This window comes from Rhamphochromis sp. 'chilingali', assembly GCF_963969265.1.
Source record: "Rhamphochromis sp. 'chilingali' genome assembly, chromosome: 11".
Taxonomy (NCBI): Eukaryota; Metazoa; Chordata; class Actinopteri; order Cichliformes; family Cichlidae; genus Rhamphochromis; species Rhamphochromis sp. 'chilingali'.
Genome location: NC_137938.1, coordinates 31260440 through 31283824, shown reverse-complemented (window position 1 = coordinate 31283824; position 23385 = coordinate 31260440). Strand labels below are relative to the sequence as shown.

General features: G+C 38.3%; 1 protein-coding gene across 2 annotated transcripts in view; it reads left to right on the top strand.

Moving 5' to 3' along the window:
* bbs9 (Bardet-Biedl syndrome 9) overlaps positions 1–23385 on the top strand; it is a 174741-nt gene that overhangs the window by 44485 nt on the left and 106871 nt on the right. For both annotated transcript variants that reach the window (XM_080897378.1, XM_080897379.1), the window contains exons 15-18: positions 11956–12096; positions 12969–13064; positions 15090–15262; positions 15443–15595. In XM_080897378.1, the coding sequence (XP_080753504.1) occupies positions 11956–12096; positions 12969–13064; positions 15090–15262; positions 15443–15595 (563 nt within the window). The remainder of the gene's footprint in view (positions 1–11955; positions 12097–12968; positions 13065–15089; positions 15263–15442; positions 15596–23385) is intronic.

Sequence of the window (23385 nt, the reverse complement as noted above, 5' to 3'; positions counted from 1 at the left end):
ATGGGGACCATGAATGAGGTACACACAAGTTACGTTTAAATGGAACGGAGAAAGAGAAACAGGGAGGGTAAACATTGTTGAGAGAAAGGATGGGAAGGAGGAGGACGACAAAAGCAGAGGAAAATGGGAACTACAGAAGCCCTAGGTATAAACTAAAAGAAGGCAATCTTTGTTAGAATGAGGAAGGAAAAGCAGGGGAGTAAATTAAGCTTATTCTCACTGCATGGTCAAACCTATGAGGACACTTATGCATTACAACCACTGTCTGCCAAATATTAAAACCTGGCTGCAGGACTTGTTCCCATTCATATACAAGAGCATTAGTCCAACAAGTGTTGGACTGAAATCAGGGATCATTAAGATTTCCTGGGAATGGAACGAAGAAGCTTTACCTAAAATCTTAAAAAACTTCCCCTTTGGCCATGTAATGTAAATTAGAGTTGGCGGTGTTGAGGGGAATGTGGACCTCAAAACTGATCTGGGTAGTAGATTAGTAGACAGCACTGCCATTACTGAATCAGAATATTTCTCAACAAAGATTCCAGGATTTATTTAAAAAAAAAAAAAAATCACTCATTCAGTTTTGATATATGACCAGGTGCGATTTAATCTGTGAGTCACCAGAACTACTTTAGATTTTTAGTAAATGACTACATTTATCACAGCTTGTACTTTATTCGTGAGTAAAACTTTATTTTTGCTGGAGCTGTGATGACAATGCAGGTGGATGCATTTATATGAAAATGATTCATAAGTACACACAGCAGTCATGCCGCATTCAGGCCTACTTCGGCTCTGCCCCGTTGAAAAAACTCTGTCTCGCTGATCAGAAAGAAGGGCAAATCGGTGCAGCGCTGCCGAATAAGCTTCAGCGTAGTGGCCTGCAGACAAGTGTAACACTGGTCACATACATGCAAATAAAACTGAAACCGATGTCCTGACAGGTTTGATTAAAAACATTCAACGTGAGACACTGCTGTTTGTGTCTTTGTCAGTGTATCTTTTAACAATGACCAGTCCATTCCTTGTAACTCCATGGTTGTGTGTTAATCTCCAGCAGTGCCTCATCCTATCTCATCCTCTCTCATCCTCTAAACGCTGTCTTGGCTTGGGAGGAATGCATCACTTTGTTTCTGTTGCTTTCCTTCTTTCCTCATTCCCACCCAGGGGTGATGATTATGCCTTCACACCACCCACTTATATAACACCATCCCACCCTGGGGCTACTGTGCCCTTCTTTAAGCCCTACAAAGGCTCTGACATTTAAGAAGACTGCTGACTTCTTAAGCCCTTCAAAGGAGGCTTGACGGTGTCAGGAGTTGTTACAATCTAGAAAGAATTTCATTAGTGGCCCTCTTTGATTTTCTTAATACTTTGAGAGAGAGCTCTGCACAAACACACTTGAGAAGGATCAGGTGGTCAAGTTGGCGTTTACAGTATACTGTTAGCTCGTACACAAGCTAACAGTATAGTGGCCATTTTCATCTGAACAGGCAAAGATACATTGTGACTGTGCGGATACTTTCCATAAAACCCAGCCAGCCGTGATTCACTGGTTGCTAGGCCAATTCGTGTGGAAACCTAGGAAGCTAGTTGGCAGCCTTTATTGTTTTCTTCTGTTTTACTGAACTTGCCAGAATGACCAGCATCTCCATATGTTGATGTCTCCAGGACAATGCAGTATTTTTGTTGGGTCACTCCTCTTTTGACTACCAGGCCTGAAATCCATTTGTAAGGAACTTTTGTTAAGCCAGCTGATGCTGATGTTGGTTGCTACGTCTGCCAAGCGGATCATGTTCTAAACTCTCTTTGTTAGCGTGCTCTGTATTACAACAGCTTAGTAACAGATTTGGAGGAATGCAAGGCCACAGGCCAGGAAACAAGTAATGTAGGTTTTTTTTTACAGGATAACTTGAGATTTAAAAAAAAAAAAAGCAAATTAATATTTTCTCATGAGCTGCAAGATCATGTGATATGTACAGAACCATATTTGTCTGTTGTTGTATTTTTATTAGTATTTTAATGCATACAGCATATCCTAATAACCCTTAATTTAACTTTTTTATTAACCTTATACAAAAACAGGTTTTCAGGGTTAAGCTTCTTTGAGATTTCTACTCTGTATTTCTGTTCCACTAAGGGGATATTTGGAGGAATTGAAAAACTTGATAGAGCTGGATTTAGTTTATCTGAAAGGACCTTAGATGGCAGAGTTTTTCCTGGCTCAAAATATGTCTTTGAGGGGGACTGTGCACATAACTGTGTTTGGTCAACGTGTGGATAAGGCAGTGACTCAGTGTTACTTTGCTGACAGAAATCTATGCACTTACCAGTTATTTGTGGCCAAAATGTATTTTATGTATGAGTTAATATAAAAAGAAGAAAAAAATTAATCTTGATGATTTCTCGTTTTAGAAAGGGCAAAACCTCATCTGCACTTTTAAAGCATTTTTTATTGAAAATTTAGATTGCATGCAAAATATTTTTTTCCTGGATTATAGTTTTGCTAGTTTTCAAATATTTTGCATGCAATTGTAGAGTGTTCAGAGATGAATTGCATCTATTAATTAAATGTGTGTGTTTGGACAGTATGCATATTAGATATTCTTTATTTTGTTCTAAATTTTTTTTTTCAATTTTTTTAAATTTTTATTGTCAGTAGACCTGAAAAATCAGTTTTAGCGAAAACCCTAAATGAGCATCATTGAACTTATTGATTTCCGTTAGCTGATTTGTGCTTCCTACTTGGATGTTTATTTGGCATTGAATTTCAGACTTTTTTACAAACTAATTCATGGATGGCATCTTGAACCCCTCATGAGTTTTCAGTTTCGCATTTATTCAGAATTTTTGCTGGCAGCAGACACTCATGGCATATTAAAAGCTTTTTCCTCTTGCTACCACAGAAAAGGCAAAGACTGTTCAATGAGAAGCCCTCATATATCAGTGCAGACAGAAGAAAAACAAGAATAATAACCTTTTATTGTCCATTGTGCTTTGTTCATGGACACTGCAGCACTGTGGAACATGGATTCAAACAGTGAATCTCCTGTGGGAAAAGTAGCGCCTTACAAAGATGCTCCTCTGTTATGTTCTCAGTCCACGAGCCCGCAGTTGTGAACTGATGGAGGAAAATATAATCCTGATGTTGTACTTTCTTGTTAATCTAAGGAAAACAAACAAACAAAAACAAACAAACAAATAAAAACATTGGTTTGTGCGCGAAAGGGATGTTACAAAGTGGAGAATGGATTTTTCGAAAGTAAAAAGATTTTATTTCCAAAACTCTTAAAAAGAATGAAAACAGTTCTGAGCTCTGTAATTAATTATAAAAAGAACACCTTCTCAGCTTCTTCGGCTATTATTGATATAATAAAGGCTTACAGCCGTGAAACATTAAACTTTTCTAATTCTACCGCAGCAGCTAATGGATCCAGAGTTTCACTTGAAGGAGATTTTTGAAAACCGAAGACTGATTGACCATTGCCTGGCAGCTGGCCAGAAGCAGCTACACACACTACTGTGTGTGTGTATCCATCCACGCATGTGTATGTGTGTGCGTGGGTTTTTGCTATGTGAGCCTCCTCGCTCCATTTGACATGTCTTTTACATTTAAAAAATGTAATGGGTGCTTTTAGGTCCTTCTCACTTTTCTTTCTCTCTCGTCCATTTTTGTGTTGTTTTATCCAGTCTTTTTCTTCCTTTTTCTTCCCTCCCCGTTATGGTTTTTCTTTCTTTTCGTTGGCAGTGTAGAGTAGTAATCTGAGCCCCAGACAAAGTAATTACTGGACTTAGCATTTCAGGATTAGATAATACTGCTCAATATGAAGACATTATGGGATTTTGTAGGTATGCGGCTGATCCTGCATTTCAGGTAGATTAGCCATCAAACTGCCAATAGCGTCGATGTTTCTTTTTTTTTGAATGATGCTCCGTATAGCAGAGCTACATTATCAGTGAGTCAGGACAGAGGACCAATATGCTTGCAGCAACATTACTGCTGAGAACTGAAAGAAACTTTATGTATGTAGGAGTATTGTAGACTGTCTTATTACCAGGAAACAATTGTGGTAATAATTTGGGTGCGGTAATATTGTGACCCATAGCTATGTTTTCAAGTCAAAGAACCTCAAGCAGCTGTGAGAAGAAACTTAAAGGCACATTTTAGAGCCAGGAAAACCATGCACTTTTAACAAAAACAAATAGGTAGTTAAAGCAAAACTATAATATTGTCAGGAAATGGATCAAACTCCAGTCTCTTGTGTTGTATTTGGCTATGTTTGTGCATATATACGAAAGCACGTGAAGTCGGTATGTGCAAATGGTGATGATGATTGTTTAATAAGACAATTTAAACTTTTAAAAGCAAGAGCTACCTCTGCATTTGTTTATTTATTTTGCATAAAATTGAATAAATAAATAAAACATAGGAAATATTACCAACTAGACATTAGTTCAACTGATCATTAGTTGTGATTTGGCGCTATATAGATAAACTTGAATTGAATTGATTCAGACCCAGCTAAATATATTGTTAGGTACCCTGTATTGTTAACAGTATATATCCTGCGCACTTGGCATGAAATTATATCTTTGAAATACAAACTCTTTAAACTGTAAAAAATCTTGCTTCTTAAAGAAGTGGCAGAGTTATGACGAGAGGGAGCGATGGAGGCAGAGTTATTACAGGAAGGAGAGGCAGCCATAGGAAGCGCGACTTTCATCAGGTTTAATAAGACGTGAACCTTTTGACTCAGCACCTCGCTGCCTTTTCATTGGCTTGCAACCTGCCATCTGCTTCTCATTCACCTTCGCAGGAAATCCTCTTCAACCAATCATATCATAGTTTAATCTGCCAGACTTCTGTTGCTGTGAACTAAAGGTTAGAGGAGCAGCACGCTGACTTTTTAAATCCCAGGGCAGCTGGAAAAATATAGCACTGAGGAGCACAGAGAAGAGATGCTGTCTTATCACAAATATTTTTGTGCTGCTTTTTCAACCCTGACTTCCTTCACATAAACAGACAGACACAAAACAAAGTAATTTTTTTTTTTATCACCACAAGGAACACACACACACACACACACACACACACACACACACACACACACACACACACACACACACACACACACACACACACACACACACACACACAAATCCTTCATATATTTTCATTTGAAGGTTAAAACTATCAACCAAAACTGTTTCGCTGCATCATAATTGAATGCTCCTTCTGGTTCTACTTAGGCCTTCCACAGTTTTCTTCTTCTAAATGAGTTAATACTGATCAGGTTATAAGAAGAGACGTCTCTTTCTGTTGATCCCGTCAGCCCGATTTCCACACAAACCTCATGACGATAGACTATTTAATTTTCGATTTGGACATCTTATCATATTCACGATCGGTATGGCTGAGTCAGATGGCTGCCTTTTCCTCCAGCTGTACTTTCCAGTTGTGTGGGAAGGCAAACCAAACACTTGAGAGGAATTTTTTTAGGTCTGTCTATTTCCATATGAAGGAAGATGGAGGTTTTCTCAGGGAATTCCCTTGCCAGTTCTTCCAGTTCTTTGTTACTGGTCCGACCAAATAAAACTAGATGGGAGAACTGATAACACTTAATTCTTTCTGTTTTTTCATTCCTTCACCTTTCATATTATAACATTTAACTCTTTCCTTTTCATTTCTGCAGAGCTTAACCCTAAAGGTAAGTGCTTTATTCGTAGAGCTTCGTAGACTAGAGCAAGTAGAAACACAGTCTTTTATTAAAACATGTACTCTAGATATACACATAAATAAATTTAAATATATATGTTCTACTGAGATCACACCCTTGTATATTCATGTACACTTCTACACTTACTGAAACGTAAAGATTATCAAAACTACGCCATATACTTTCCAAACACACACACACACACATACATTCAGAGCTGTATATACAGGAAGAGCCTGCTGCCTACTGTTTATGTTCCTGTTATGTGATATACTTGGCAAGAGTCTATACACACACATACTCTAATTCAAATACACAAACACACTTATACACACACACACACATTTTCCCGCTTTATAGAAAATGTAAATATCCCTTTACATCCATTTATTCTTTTAAACTGTGTTGAGTTTACACAGAAATATCATCTGTCTCACACATACAAGCATAAAGTGTGTTGACTTGCTGCGCACACATGCACTCCAGCAGTAGTGCTCCTAGTTGTCAACTGGCATTTATTTAAGATTGTTTGTGTTTGTGAGTTTGTGTGCTTTGATACGGAACTGGACCCCTATGATCTGTAGTGGCTCTGCAGCAGTACACACACACATGTTTGTATGGCCATTTTTTGAGGATATTTATTCACTAGACTAGTGATTCTCGGGCAGTGATGCATGTTTTTTCAGGAGCACTATTTAATCTAGTAATTAGGGGAAAAAATCTAATTAATTAAAGAATTTAGTTTACCTGTTGGTTATGAGAGGAAATATTGGTGTAGGGTTATGGGAGTCCCTCTGACAGGCCTGTGAGAACTTGTTGTCAGTTGATTTAAAATATGTAGGACATAAGTGAAACTCTAGTATGCTAGCTAGAATTCTACACAAAACACCTTTGAATATGATGAACTACAAAACAGCAGCCCTACCATCAGGGTTGATCCACTGGATCTCCTGTCCCGAGTCATGGGTAGCCCTAGATAATTGTTGTATTCAGTACAAACTGGACCGTAGCTTTGGGAAACAAAAGTTTTAGGATTGTTTAAACCATCACGCCTTGTTAAATAACAGTGTATAGATTTATGCAGAGCATAAATGCCAGATTACTAATACACTATAAGAGAGGCGGAGGAACTCACCTGGATATTTAATGCCAACGTGTAGTGCAGGTTAGTTGTAGCATGTGCACATGATTTATTGAAGACCAGACTGTGCGGTAATTATTATTATTTTTAACTTTTATTGTTTTGCTTGGGTCCACACACAAGTAAGGCAAGAGGATATGTGCATGAAATGCAGAGTCGATTGACATGCAAACACATCTCTGAATGTATATAGACACAAACACACGAGTGACATCACCACTGCTGTAGTAAGAACCTGATACTGTACAGTGGTCTCCTTCTTAAATAAACTCTGTGGTCTCTCTCTCTCTCCTTTCCCCTTCCTTCTCCCCCCTCTGTCTCTGACATACTGTGCCGCAAAGATACATCTGTTGGAATCAGTCTTCTCATATTACAGTGCGATGGAAGTACACTTCCATTCAATTACAGTACATTGTGACTTTAAGTATTTAACATTTGTTAATAGAAATGACTTTATGGCTTTATTTCCTCTATCTCACTTCCCAACCCCACCTGTTTTTGCTAGGAGCTATCAGAAAGGAAGTTAAGGGGTTAGAGGTCACAATGTGTGATTTGTAGATTCAAATGCACCTACACTTTTTTTCAATTTATACATCCCCAAAACATCAACAGCTTACAGAAGACTCAGGAGAGGCAGTGGATGGATTAAAGAATCTGTAAGAAAAACAGGGAAACCTCAGTTTACTGTAGCTGAGAAATTGTGTTTAGCCACTTATTCTTTGGCTTTAGTCTTACTGCAGGCCTCAGTTCCAGTTTCTGAATTGAAGCATTTCCTCAAACAACAACAATTTGAACAATTTGCTGTTTTTCTTTCTGCTGACGTCCTTCTCAACATACAAACTGACTAAAACAGAGAAAAAAATAACAAACTACAATATTAAACATTTACTTTGCGTGTCTCAGAGTGCAACTTTAGCAGAGATATTCTGTATTTGAGTTATTTTAAAATAGTTATGATATGCATCTACAAAAACATGTATCATTTATCTGCATTTAGAAAGCATTGATAGATGAACATTGTGTGTCTGAGACCACACAACATTTCTTGCCTCTTGTAACTCTTTAACATCGGAGTTGTTATCATCTTATCAGGTCCTTTCTTTCTTTGCTTTTTCACTTTTTTAATCACTTTATGCAGTTTAACCTCATCTAATTAGTCTAAAATCTTGATGATGAAAAAGTATGTTTCATATTCCAAGTCATTTTTGAAATAAAACAGTCAAAATCACTGATCTCAATGTTAGTTAAAGATCATGTATGCATTTCTTTGATAATTGTTTTTAGTCATCCCTGGGGTTATTGTAAAAAACGAATATAATAAAATGAAAAAAATAAATAATATAAACAAATATAAATAATATGCAGTAAAAATAAATAATTAGGACTGTGTAGAACTCATGTATGTGAATATATTACCCCAAAGTGCACCAACATCACGTATAATGTTGAGAGGTCCAGGTCAGTGAGGTCTAGCAGCTACACCGTTCTACAGCTGCCTGTGGCAGAATCTACTTGGATGAGTTTAATACAATTGTTAAGAACTAAGAGAAACTGTTCATTTGTACCAGACTATAGACATGCCTTTTAATCCTGTTCATCTGGACACTTTACCTTGAGTCTATGGGGATTTATTTGTTTTTTGAGACAGCCTCAAGAGAAACAGGTTATGTATGGGGATTTTTTTTTTTTTTTAAATACATTTTGGCCTTGTTCAATTGTAGTAATGAATACAGCAACACAGACACAAGCACAGACACACTAACTGTGTCTCCATGCATAAAACTCTGGACTGGAGGTGACCAGAAGTATTTTCCTCGTTTCTCGTTTGTTTGTTTTCCAGATTTTTTTTGTGATAATCAACCGAGTTTAAATTTTAGACAAAAATAACCTGGGCCACATGGTGCCTGTGTGGGAACTCCAGTTTTCTCCTACAGTCCAAAGACGTGCATTTAGTGGGGTTAGCTTGATTCATAATTTAAAATTGGCCATAGATGTCAGTGTGAATGGTGGTCTGGCGATCTCTCCAGGATGTACTCTGGTGGAGAATGAATAAATGAATTTATTTATTAAGGAGAGAAACCTTCCTGAGGTCTAAAGACATTTGTCTTTAGATTGTGGCATTATGTAGATAGATTGGCTTTGGGACTGCAGTGAATCAGGGTCAGAGAAGTTGGAACAGTGGTGAACCTTCCCAGGAATGGCTGGCCTAAAAATTAGAGTGCATTGACGTCTCATCCAGTAGATAACAAAAAACCCAGAATAAAATCTAAAGAACTGCAGGCCTCTCTTTGATCAGTTAAGGTCAGTTTTAATGACGCAACGATAAGAAAGGGACTGGGCAAAAATGGGAGTGCTCCAAGGCAAAAAAGACTGCTGACGAAAAAGAACACAAAGGCTTATCTTACAAAAATGATCTTGATGATCCCCAAGACTTTTGGGAAAAACTTCTGTGGAACATCATGCCAACATGATAATACTATGGTCTGGGGCTGCTTTGCTACTTTAGGACCTGGACGACTTGTTGTAATTGATGGTGCCATGACTTCTCCTCTCTACTAGAAGGAGAATGTGCAGCCATCAGTTCATACCCTGAAGCTTAAGAGCACTTGGGACATGCACCAAGACAATAATCCCACATACACCAGCAATTCTAACTCTGAATGATTCAAAAATACAAAACAAAGATTTTGGAGTGGCCTAGTCAAAGTCCAGACTTAAATTCAATTGAGATGGTTTGGCATGACCTTAAACAGACCATTCATGCTCAGAAACTCTCCAGTGTGGCTAAGTTAAAACAATTCTGCAAAGAAGAGTGGGCCAAAATTCCTCTCTAGCTCTGCGAAAGACTTATTGCCAGTTATCACAAATGCTTGATTGCAGTCTTTGTTGCCAATTGCAGTTCTTGCTGCCAAGGTTGGCACAACCAGTTATTAAGTTTAGGGGGCAATCACTTTTTCTCACAGGGTGACGTATGTTTGGGTAGCTTGTTTCTTTTAATAAATAAAATCATAATTTAAAAAAACTCACTTTGTTTTTAGTCAACGTATCTTTGTCTAATATTTAAATTTTTTGATTAAAACATGTAAGTGTGACAAATATGCAAAAAGGATTCAAGAAGGGGGCAAACACAGCTTCATAACACTGTATGAAGTTGGCGATAAGTGTGCACACACCTATGCCACCTCCTATTAGTCCAATTCATTCTTCCCTGTCTGTCTCACCGTCCTTTCTTCTCCATGTTCAACTCTTTTTTTCTCTTTGTTACTTTGTCAGCATTATTTTCCTCTAATTTGTTTCCATCTCTTTGTCCTTTCTTTGTCATTTTTCCCTACTTGTAACTTTTATTATGTGTTTATATTTCCTCCTCTTGCTTTCCAATTCCATCTTAGCATTTCTTTAGAGTTTCTTGTTTAAATGGTAAGATCAACAAAACCAGCCTGACTAAGCAAACAGTGTTTGAATTGTGTTTTAAACATAAAACATCCCTTATTATTACCTTAGTAGGGAAGGACCATGAGGGTAAAAAAAATACCATCAGAACACATAATAAAAGGATTTAAGTGGCTGCATTCACCATTCACTATATATCCTATAAACTTTACCTTAGTAGGGATCATTTTCCAAAGCTATAACGACCTTTACTTGATACCTTGGTGTTTTTGATTTTTTAATGTTTTTCCTTCCTTCCTTTCGGGCAGCCAGTGCTTTCATTCATTTCAGTATGTTGTGAAATTCAACTTGGAAACACTTGAAACTTGCCTGAGTCAGCCAATCCATCACAGCGCACATCATGTCTGCCCTGATTATCATCAATGTTACTTTAAAACACATTGGTCATCTGTTATATATTTAAAAAATTTGTGATGTTTATTAAATGAGCTTGAATGCAAAAGCACATAAAAAAAGATCAAATTGTTTTTTTATAGAGTCAAAACGGGAAATTGTATTTTCTTGGAGATCCGAATTGGATATTTTCTGTGTTAAGGCGATCATGTTCAAAGGCAGGAACTGAACAGTCAGCTGGACGATAAAAAAGTGAAAAATGGATCGGCGTGTCATGACCGGTAACATTACTTAACAGCGCTGAGAATAGTTTGCGTTTAGATTGATTTTTATATTTAGTAAATCTGCAGCATATTCACTTTGACAACATGTATATCTAACCCTCTTTGTTGTGTTTGTTGGAAGTGATGTGTTGTTTAACTATCCAGCCATCCAGAACGAAGGGTCATTGAGAATTTAGCTGAGTGAGGAAAGAAGAAAGCAGGCCTCAGTCCGTCTTGCTCTTTAAAACTTTGAACTTTTTCTCTCTCTCTCCATCTTCCTTTTCCCCTGTTTTCTACTGTTTTCCTTGGCTTTGCCTCTTTGCTTTTTCTCTCTAGGCCTCAGTGCATACATTCAAACCAAATTGAATTATTCACATAATCACATAATAATTGCTTGTCTGGGAGGAAAAGGTGCACAGTAGTTGTGGGTAATTATTACTATCTGTAATAACCTGGAACTTTCCCTAATTAAACCGTCCCTTCTCATATTATTTTCCTTTCAGTCTCTCTCTCTCTCACATGTTGGTTTATTTCCACTTGTTTTTCTGCTCAACTCTCCTGTCATTAGCTCACCTCCTCTCCTCTGGTTACTTCGCTCCATCTCTTCCTAACAACTGTTTTCCTCCATCGCTCCTTTCCCTCGCACTGTTATTCTAGCTAAGTGTACATTTCTGCCAAGCTCAGCACTCCATACACTCTGAACATAGTTGTAGTTGGCCTTAACTCGCCTCCTCACTTCCTTTTTCTTTTTTCTTGTCAGTCAGTCCCCACCATCTTTTTCAAAACTTCCCTTTCTGATCTTTGACAAACTCACCTCCACACTTGGCGTTGATGTCGAGTCTCTCGTTCTCCTAGCTCTCAGATGCTCATGCAATAGGAATACCTGAACTGTTGACTGTGTGAACAAATGTTAACTGCGATATCGAGGCCTCGATTTAAGATTTTAAGATGAGCAATGCAGAATTACTTTATTAATAATAATAATAATAGTAATAAATAGTCTACCTTTTTGAGAATCTTTTCTGACTATAGTGATGGTTCTTATTTGCAGGAGTTCCCAAGGTCCTCCAGTCCAGGTTCAATCTTCCTCCATCATTGGTGTGTGTCGCTTGTCCTCCACCCAAAGCCACCAAGTTTAAGATAACTGTGGACACCAACCAGCCACCAGTTGACCTCAGCTCCATCTTCCGAGGTAATAGCACACTCACTCTGTATGAAAACACTTGACAATGATGTGCTGGTGGCGCTCTGTTTCCCAAACAATTAAGGTTCTGTATTTGAATCACAGATTTCCAGAAACCAAAGTGCGCTGTTCTGTTTAAGTCATTGTCTGTGGAGATCGGTATGCAGTATTAATGTGCATTTGTTTAAAGTGGGTTGTCCACTTATTGCAACTGGTTGGCTTGTGCACACGTTGAAACGTAAACCCACACCAAAAGCTTAGCTCTAGGTATAAGTTATAAATAGGGAACGAATACTATATAAAGCACAAATCAGTAAAATGTCAACAATTTTTTTCATGCACACTTTACCGTGTGTGTGTCTGTTTAGTTCTTCTGAATTGACTACATCTTACAGTTAATGATTCGTAATAGCCAATAATCAATGACGTGGCTACCTAAGTGTTTTACACAAAACCAGATGATTTAAGCATGAATGGAAAGCTAGTGAAGGCAATGAGAGATGTGTAGCTGTGCGAATGTGTATACATTTATATGAATAATCAACGGTTATGTATCGGTGTGTGGTTGTGTATTTATACGAGTCTGTTTATGCGTGTTTATTTGTGATTCCGTGTGTGTGTAGGTCTGAGCTCTGGGAACGTCTGTTCTGCTTCCCAGTTATCTAACAATCGGCCACAGTCAGCAGCTCTGACGTCTAAACACACACATATAGTGTTCATACTGAGTGTGTGCTTTTTGTGTGAATAGAGATTTGTGTAAGCTTATTTTGTGTTTGTACATGCGACTGTATCTTGTTCTCCTTTGTTGGCATCCTATATCACGATAGCCTGTCCTATCTGTCTCATCTCATAGTTTTTTGTCTTTCTGTCTCTCTCTGCAGAGTTTTCAGCAAAATCAGAAGATAAGGATGGGAATAGTTTGGCTTTCCAGCTTCTGTCAGGAGCCAAGGTTACTGTGCTAGCCTCCAAGACCTCCCGTAAGTCTAACAGCACTGGATAATGAACGGGATTTTAATAAGATTCATCTTTTGGCTCCATTAAAGCTGTTTAATTGTGGGACTAAAACAAGTCTTGCGAATTATCTGTTTCTAATACAGTCCTGTTCCAGGTGTCTATTTTTTTTTACCAGATGTCTTTCTCATAGGCTGTCTTCACCTGCTAATTTCTTTTGATAGGTTTCAATTACTTGTGATAGAAAATCCTGCCCTTTTGTATTTCTTGGAGTCTTTGAGGACCTTTTGTTGATACCTGTTGGATTAAAAGAGAATAGGTAGTTTGGTAAGTACAGTGGTCCCTCGCTATAATGCGGTTCACCTTTCGTGGCTTCGCAGTTTTGCGGATTTTTTTGTGTATGCTTTTTTTTTCTTCTTCTTCTTTTTTTTTTTTTTTTTACAGCGCATTGTGTTCTGCATCCTGATTGGCTGTAGACAATTGTCAGTCAGTCTCGTGCCTTTCTCATGTACAGTACAGAATGCATTCAGCTTGTCGAATTTACATAAATCTTCGATCACTAGCAGTGTGACTCTGAAGTGCTGTACTGTATGTTTGTAAGTTTTCTCCCCAACAAACACAACAATGTCGATGAAACGTTTTGCACCGCCAAAGGCACCTGCGGTAGCACCCAAAAGGCATAGGACGATGCTAACCATCGCACAAAAGGATGAACTTCTGGACATGCTAAAGGAAGCTAGAAGTTACCGTATTTTTCAGACCATAAGGCGCACGGGATTAAGGGAAACAAAACAGTCAGATAAGTCAAACTTTACTCAACTCAAACTTTACTCAACTCATTCTTCTTGCTTCCTCTATTGATTCATTAATGTTGAATTCTCTCGCAGCTGCTCTATTCCCATGTTCTGGACCTGAAAACAGGGTTTGATCTTTGGTGTCATTCTATAACACTGGACTTATTTTTTGGCCGAAGGTTTTCAACTTTGGTAGTTTTTAAACATGAGAGAAATTTTCATGCCTGTCTGAGAAAAGTGTATAAAGTGTGTAGTGAGGGGGTTTTACAGCTGTAAGACAGCTATAATAATTGTACAAATTAAAGCTGGCTACTTCAGAGATTTCACCTATCGCGGGTTATTTTTAGAACGTAACTCCCGTGATAAACGAGGGACCACTGTATTATAATCTTACGGCAAGAATGTTGTAGGTTCGCAACCGGTTGGTCAAAGGTTGAGTAGCTCCTTGAGTACCCTCACTAAGAACCTTCTTTCTTTCTTTTCTGAGCATGAAGGATTGTCTCTATAGTAACCTGCCCAAGGTGTACCCCGCCTCTAGCTGAGTGTCAGCTGAGATAGGCTCTATATACCTGATACTGAGCTTTTAATTTTTACATACACCACTTTAAGTCTGACTTCTTGCATCACTTCCATGGACTTTTACAAACCTCTTTGGTCTGTGTACTAATAAGTTGTAAGATCTGAATTGTATTCACTGACAGCTTTCAGGAGTTAATATGAGACATTCATATTAAGATAATTCAAAAACTTTTTTATTGTTATTTTCAGGTTTTTTGTTTGTTTTTTCCTCTTTTGGATAGTGAAGCAGTGAAGATAGACACAGAGGAAAGTAGGGTGAGAAAGATAAAGAAGATATGCAGCAAAGGGCCGGGATAGGATTCGAACCCAGACCGCCACTCTTTGGCCGTGCAACATGTGGTTTTCTGCTCATCCACTGAGCTAAAGTGGCACCTGTGATTCTAAAACTGTATATCCCCTTAATCCATTTCTGGTTCTTAGAGATCTTTTTATAAGTATCACTTGTCACTGTGTCACTACTTATATTCGTTTGGTGTTTCATTCTTAACAAACTTTAGTACCAGGTGTTTAAATATATGTTCTTAGTTGCATACACATTTACACATTACACAAGGCTCAGTGGTTTAGATAGTTTTAACTATTTAAGATCTCTAACCATCTTTCGTTAGCATGTATCATCAATTATATTTTCCATATATGCATAAATATTTGATATTATTTTATGTGTGTGTTTGTCAGAACGTTACCGTATTCAGAGCGACAGTTTTGAAGACATGTGGTTGGTTGTGAAGGAGCTGGTCCACAGGTTTGACCAGCATTTCTCCAAATTGGGAATCAAGGATTTCAAGAAAAGTTTCAGCGGACCTCTCCCACTGGAGGAGTACTTCCTGTCTGTAGACAAGCACTTCCAGGTACTAACACACACCGAAGTGGTGTAAATCCTTCATTGTCAAGGGTCAGGGATTAAAAAAGAAATGACTTAAATATCAGTCAATTTAGTTATTATCAGTTCTGTCATCTGTCACCTTTATTTAATTTTATTAAGTTAAACCACAATTTGTCTGTTAAATATTTGTCACTTTGTCTCTTAGCTGCGTGTCAGTGCTCAGAAATATCAGGACCTGCTGTCGGAGCGAGCAGTCCAGTTCCGAGCCATCCAGCGCCGCCTGCTGACTCGGTTCAAGGACAAAACCCCAGCACCCCTGCAGAACCTTGACACGCTAATGGATGCCACTTACAGCCAGGTCAGACACATGCATTGAGGTTTGCTTTTTTGCTTGGAGTCTTAGATACCCGCACTGTCTGATGTAACTCCAAACGCCAATATTAAAGAGGGAGAAGCTATTATTCAAAGAAGCCATCTGACGTAGTTCAGCATCTGTTTGGGACAACTCTGAGAAGAGACCCTCAGGCATGTGGAACAAGCACAAAGCAAGACATCTTATATGACCTCATGGTACCTTAGAAACTTCCAGGAGGGGCGGGTACAAGAAACTTTAGGGCTGGGTACTTACTGAGATTTCAGTACGGCTTAGCATGTGTTTCCCTATGTTTTTATGCTGTTTTGTGTCATCTTGAAAGCACACTCACACAAGAACGAAAGGGAGCATATGTACTTGGGAACAAAAGTATCAGCCCAGTGCCCTGTCTAAAGTGTGTGTGTGTGTGTGTGTGTCCAACTGGGTGTGAGCACACAGCTAATCACCTAAACAGAGGAAGTCTATAAATCTCCAAAATGTAGCCCTCACACTATAAATCTACACTAACACATCATCACAGTGTGTCTCTGTGTGTGCTGTGTGTATATTTGTGAGGACCAGTTGGACTATTAGCTCTCATGAGGATACTTGTGGAAGGTGAGAACATTTTGGCCAGTGCTCACATTTTGGCACCTTTAAAGGGTGTTTGGGGGTTCAGATTGGTTTCAGGGGTAGAGTTAGTATTAGATATGAGTAAGATTATATGATACTTAAGTTGTTATCAAAGATGGTTACGTTGGTCAGGTATGCGAAAGGTGTCTTTTTGCTTTATTTTCTAATAGACCAGGCCTGGGCAATGTAGGGTACATGGATTTCTCAACAGGTGATTTCTTTGCAGTGGTTGAGTGTTATTTTTCAACATGTTGGCTTAGTGTTAAGATCTAATCAGGAAATGAAAGACTCTTATATTTACAGATATATAGATATTTGTGTCAATGTGACACCAGCGGCTGACAGAACTGAAGTATTTGTCACCCTGAAATGAGAACGTGTTGGCCATTCAGTTGAGATTATTCATTTTTGGGCAGGAGAAGGCTCAGTGTAAGTGAATGTCGTTTAAACTGTAGAGACACACTGGCATGTGCAGCTGAGGTCCGTATAAAGTCGATTTTAAAACAAAGCAGCTGTTCAGCTTTTGTCTCTCTTTGTTTAACTGTGAGGTATTGGAGGGTGGAGCAGTACTAGTGTCACCGTGATATTGCACGTATGTGTTTGTTAGACAAAGTGATGGTTGCTTGCTCCTATTGTTTATTCTAATTCTTGACTTGGCGGTCATTACTTCCACCTTCCATTAGCCTCTCGTTAACATAGCAGGGCTAGGTGACATCATCTCTTCATTAGCTGTTAAAGCTTTCAGTACATTACTGTTTGGCTTTGTGTGATCAGAGCCGCTTTCTCTGTCCAACAGCGTGCACTAACAATACCTTAATTTAATGCAAATTAACTTCCAGAGCTCTGAGAGTTTGTTGGAGCTTAATGAGCGGAAATTAATGAGCTTGTTGAAGTTCTAATTGCCATTTTAACCCAAATAAATAGTGTTCACCTTGGGTTGTCTTGACTCTTGCCAGGATAAGCAATCAGAGAGCCTGATCTAAACATGTCTGCCTTAAATGTTAATGTGTGGGTCTGCTGAATGCCTACCACCTTAACCATTTATTCAGCAGTACTTATTGTGCTCATACATCAACAGCAGCGTTTTTAGACATGCTGAAAGAGATTTTTTAAAAATCATCAGCGGGTAATTTCAGAACATTTATCTAATTTTTTTTATAACATTAAAAAATCTGGGCTATTGAAAGGGTAGGTTACTGAAATGGCATGCATGTCATGAACCCCACACTGCTCTTCACATGTTAAAATACCATTCATGGCACCCCTCAGCTGGATAAGTGATTTGGGGAGTAGTGTCTGATCATTTTAAGATAATCAAAATAAATAATAATCATAAATAAATATACTGCTGCATGTGTTCACATACCTTTCTGTACTGATATGACTTCATGCTCATTCCACATGCTCAGAGCGGTTTTGTAGTAAATTTGGCTAATTAGCACATGCCTATACTGCAGTATTGTTTGGGCTCTCTGTGCTGTTGGTTGTGAAATTAAAATGATTTGATGCTTTAATAAAATGTTGTAGTTGCATAAATGCAAAAAGTGAGCCACATTAGCCCGTTTCTAGCTGGTTACTGGGCAACATGAAGACATTATAATGTGTCCTATATAATTCATTTTTGTGGATGTATATTGAATATTATTGTCATGACATTCTAATCATAAAATTGATTTCATAAACTGTCATAGCTGCATAAAGCGAAAAGCAGGTCATTTTAGTGGTTGCCAGGCAGCCTGATAACATCATGACATATCACGCAGAACTAAACATTTTTTAATTTAAATTTCAAATAACTGTTGTGAAATTGTGGTTGATCGCTATCCTTTTCTGAGCCTGGTTCTGCCAGAGGTTACTTCCTGTTAAAACGGAGTTTTTCCTTCCCACTTTTGCCAAGTGCTTGTTCAAAGGGGCTCATCTGATTGTTGGGGTTTTCTTTGTATTATTATTTGTCTTTACCTTAAAATATAAAGTGTCTTGAGGCGATTACAGCTGTGGTTTTAACATGTATATCCACAAATGCAAAAAAAAAAAAAAAAAAAAGGCAGTTTTTACCTGTTTCTATAGGAAGGAACTTTCAAGAGTCTAAGATGTAAGACGTGATAATTTTTCAGCATTCTGGAACATATTTAATGTTTTTAATTGCTGGTACCAATTTTGGTGAGTAAAACTTTAGAGAGGACCTTTGATTAATTAATTGGTAATCATTAATCTGCAGGGGTTTTTTCTTTCTGTTTTTTTTAATACGGTGAGCTCATGTAAAATTAAATAACTCTGTGTACACAGATACTTTGTTTTTAGTCACTAATTTACTCATTTTGAAGATCCGTGACAATAACAGCAACTTGACTTAAATGATCACTGTAATCAATGGTTTGTCGTGCATTGACTTGTTGCCATGCTGGAGCCGTACTTTTACTTTCACCAAGGCTTTGATAGAAAAGTATTGGTGTAACTCAAAATAACTTGTCACTTATCAATTTTAGTGAATTAATGTAATTTAAATTCATCATTTCTTTCAATTTACAGTAATGTGATGATATCACATTGTATTACTGGACATTGTTGTTTTTTGACTTTGACATGTAACCTTATAACTCTTAAGACTTCCAGGCCGGAGTTTAAATCTCCTCTCAAAAAGCCATTGGCTCACACTTTCTTTCTCTTTTTAGCTGTTTATACCTTTGAAATTTTGACTCTGCCTCCTCAAGCTAATGCGTTCTGGTGTCACTCCTGTCCATCACACTTTTTCCCCTCTCTCTCTCTCGCTCTCTCTCCCTTTCTGTGTCTTCCTCTCTTCCCGCCATCCAGCGGCCTGTATGCGGGAAGTTTCTGACACACTATACACTCTGTAATGTATACACACCCGCCATAATGGAGGCTATCGACGGGCTGGTCGGAAGAGTGATGAATGCATCAAATTAATAATTCATGTCAGTATTAAGAGTCATGCTGCTGATGCCAGGGCCAACTCAGCAGTTTGAATTCTGTAACTGGATGAATTTTGTGAGGATACATCATATCTTCATTTTTATTAGAAGGCTTGACAAGGACATTAGATAAGCCTTAATTTGCTATTAATTTGGTGTTTTTATCTGTTCTTTTATTTATTTCTTTTATTTCTTTTATTTGATCTTGAATCATAGTTTCTGTTTATAGATTTAAGGGTTATGAATTCTTTTTCATTTTCTTGTCATTTCTAATCAACCAGTGTTATCTGCATGTATCCTTGTTTCTATTTTTAATTTGTCTAAAATGCATTTTTAAAGTTCTTACAGTTCAAACTTTTCTGCAACAAATAGTATTTAACAGTCATTTGGTTAAATGTAGAGTCACCTTTTGGGTTTCCATTTCAATAGTTGCAACAGTTTGCTCAGAGGCATTTCAGTGTTCTTGATGTAGGAAGGTAATATATTGTTCATGATTTTTACCAGGTCATTTAACCAGGTCAAAAGCCTACCAGGTAAAACCTTGTTGGAGTAAGAACATAAGATGTTTTGTGGAGGTTTATCCCATGAAGCTGCGGCTCCATGGGTGCATTCACACTGTTGTTAGGATGGCAAAGGAATGTGCGGCTAAACAGGAATGCTGGTGAACTAGGCACCTCTTTCATTTTGGCTCAGAGGAATGTCTGCTGGGTAAATTTTCTGCATCAATCTTGGGCAAACGAGGGGGGATTTCCCCCTCGTTAGCGGTGTGTGTCTCCACATGCAGTGGCCGGCAATCGCCGACGCGCCGTCAGAGATAAGAGGAATGAGCTCCCTGTGAGAATACTCTGTGGTCGGCTGTGCATTTATGCAGCCGAGGATAATATTTCCATTGTTCATGCTGCCTTTATGGGCCTATATTTTATTCATGAATTCCTAAGAGCTAGCAAGCCACGTCTTACTTTATGTGTGTTCGTGTAAACTTTTTCATGTGCCGAATACAGTGGCTTGATTCCAAAATACACCAAGTGCTTGAACTAGCCGAATATGATTGATGAGTTTCAGAATAGAGTAAGACCCATGAATGATTATTTTTGTGTCAGAGTGGCTCGTATAGAAGAGAAACCAGCTATGGACAAAATCCACCAGTTTGTTTGGTGGCTCCAGGAAATTTCCAGCTCTGCCCTGTGAGCGCTTCTGTCTTCTGTCCTGGTTGGAGGTGTGTTTCTCTTCCACCTCCCTCCCTGGTCCCTCCTTAAAAAGTCATCAGTCATCACATCCCCTGTATTTTACACGCTCCCCCTCTAACTGGTGTTTGATTAATTTATGGCTACTAGAGGTTTGACTGGCAGTGCTCCTCCTTGTAGCTACCTCATCTGCCTCTCAAATTCAAGGGAGAACTCAGGACTGTCATTCATAGAAATAAAAACTAAATCCCCTAAAACAATTTGTGGAATTGAAAGAAGAAAAAAGCCAAAGGGGACTTTTCTGTTTCCATAAATATTTTCTTCTATTTCCTCTGGAGGTGAAATTCCACCGTTTGTTAGTATTAGTATTAGCATTAGCGTTGGGCTAACAAGCACGGCTGTCTGGGAAGTGGTGGGGGGCTCGGGAGCCAGGCCGCTCCAAGCCAAGCTGAGTCTCTGTAATTATGAGTTCAAACGTTGGAAGAGGGCAGCTCACTGACTGACGGCGTGACTGACAGGCCGTACACTGGCCTCGCAGGGCCCCTAATGGAGGCCTCTAGTAGACAGCAGCTTGATTTATCTGGCCCCAAATGGAGCTCTAAACATGGCTAAACACTGATCCCACTGTGGAGAACAGGACCACCGCCATTAACAGCCAGGCTTCTCACACCATGTATCTATGTGGGTGTGTATCAAAGAGTGCATGAGGAAGGTGTATATATTTGGCCATTTGTTTGTGTACCTATATGTGTATTAATGTGTGTAATCATAATTTTGCAGATATATATTTGTGATGGAGATTGCTGGCTGTGTTTGTATGCTATGTTTCTATATAAGTTCAAACACTTTACAAGATTATACTTGCATGTTTTCCCCCCTTATTTGGCTGTGCAAAATTTCTGAAGTTGATAAATTAACAAAATAGAACCAGCGATTTAGACCAAATTCACAACAATAAATTAAATACAGACACCAGAAATTTCCAACAGCCAATTGAAAAGAGTAACACATAAAGTCATGAAGAACTCTAACCTGACCTTCTGTTTGATATTTGTGACTCAGCATGTAATCACACATGTAATGGAGAGGTAAAGATACACATTTACCAACATTGATACAACAATATGAACTGAAGAAAACTAAATATCATTTGGGTGTAATGCAACTATACTCCTACTCTCTGTTACCAGGAACCACGAGGAACCAAATTGAAGTCAGTATGCTAGGGTTGGATATCAAATTTCAATGTGTTGTCCTTGAAAATTTGAAATCTATTACTTAAATCTCTGACTGATTCTTGGTAAGTTTTACTTTTTTCTTGGATTAGGTACAGGACTGCGCAAAAGTTTTAGGCAGGTGTGAAAAAGTACTGTAAACAAAGAATGCTTTCAGAAATATAAATGATTGTTTATTGGCCCCAAATGTATTCTGTAAAAGGACAATGACCCCAAACATACAGCCAAAGTCAGCGTAAAGAAGAGCACAAACTACTGGAAGTGATGGTATGACCCCCATAATGCTCTGATCTCAGCATCACTGAGTGTGTGTGCGACTACATGAAGAGACAGAAGGATGTGATAAGGATGGTCACACCAAATATTGATTTGATTTAGATTTCTCTTTTGTTCATTCACTGCAATTTTTTCGATTGATGACAATAAGTAATTAACACTTCCATTTCTGAAAGCATTCTTTGTTTACAGCATTTTTCCCTCACCTGCTTAAAACTTTTGCACAGTACTGTATTTTCAAATGTAAGTCTCACAGATTTTGCATACATTCATCTGCTTGTGTTAGCAGAAAAATTGAAGAGATATATTTCTGCGAAGTTAATCTTCCATTTTGTACTAGAAAAAGTCAATTATGTAAATCAGGATTTTGAAAATCCTGAAACAAGCTATTAAAGTTGCTGCTTTGTTAATGAAACCTATACATCATAAGCATGCTTTATGATGAAGCTCTCAGATCTGTCTTTATGTACTCCTTTCATCTGTCTTCCGTGTATCTATACATGAACTCTTCTCTTAGATGACGGTGATGTGTTAACACATTAACAAGGAGAGGTAGAATATGTGTATTTCTCTGGTGTAACTGGCAGCCTCTTAGTTCACGTGTGTGTTTTTACGTATGAGATTAAAGGGACGATGGGAGTCGATAAACTTCCACTTCCTCTCTCTTTCTCTGTCTCACTCTTAATAATTTTATTCCCCCAGGAGATATTTGTCCCCATGAACACACAGATTTAAACTCATTAGATGTCTTCTCTCACCCTCACACACACACATACACTGAGACCCATCTGTGGAGCACAGAGGGGCGGTCGTGGACTGGTTTGTTTTTCTTCAGAAAACTGTTTTCCTTCAGAAGGTCTGTTTATGTGACTGTCTTATCAATGAATGGTTGTCTTTCATTCAGCTGACTGAGATTCAGTTTTCTGTACGTGATTCTGTGAGTGTGTGTGCGTGATTGGGGACGCTTGTCTCCTAGGTGTGAGATTTTGTCTTTTTTTTAATTTTTAGGGGGAGTCTTAGCAAAGCCTACTTTATCTCCAGATACACACAGACACACCTGCATATAGACTGTTAGAGCCTCCGGGTGAAGATTCCAGGTGATGGCCTGCAGGCAGGTAGTCAGCCCAATAAGAAAGAGAAAGTTATTTTTAGCCGTTGTTTAACTCCTGTCCTTTCATGATCTAACTGTTTATTATCTTGAATGCATTTGCTTTACATCTTTAGAATTAAACCTGAGCAGCTAGAACATCTTGGTTAATATTTTCATATAAACAGTAAAGAAAATGTGCAAGCTGCATTGCTTTATCTTAGAGAGAATAATCTATACCGTTCCAATCAGCTCTGAGGAACTTTATAGTATCTTTGAGCTCACAGTTGTGGTTTTGCGGCCTGGATCATTAGCGTTTTGGTTTACTCTCATTCTGATCATGAGCATAGTTTTCAACCACATAAGGAAACTGTTTCCTGCACAAAATCCCTAAAAACCCCTTTGTATGCAACCTGCCCATCACCATTTGGCAGACAGACAGCATTAGCAA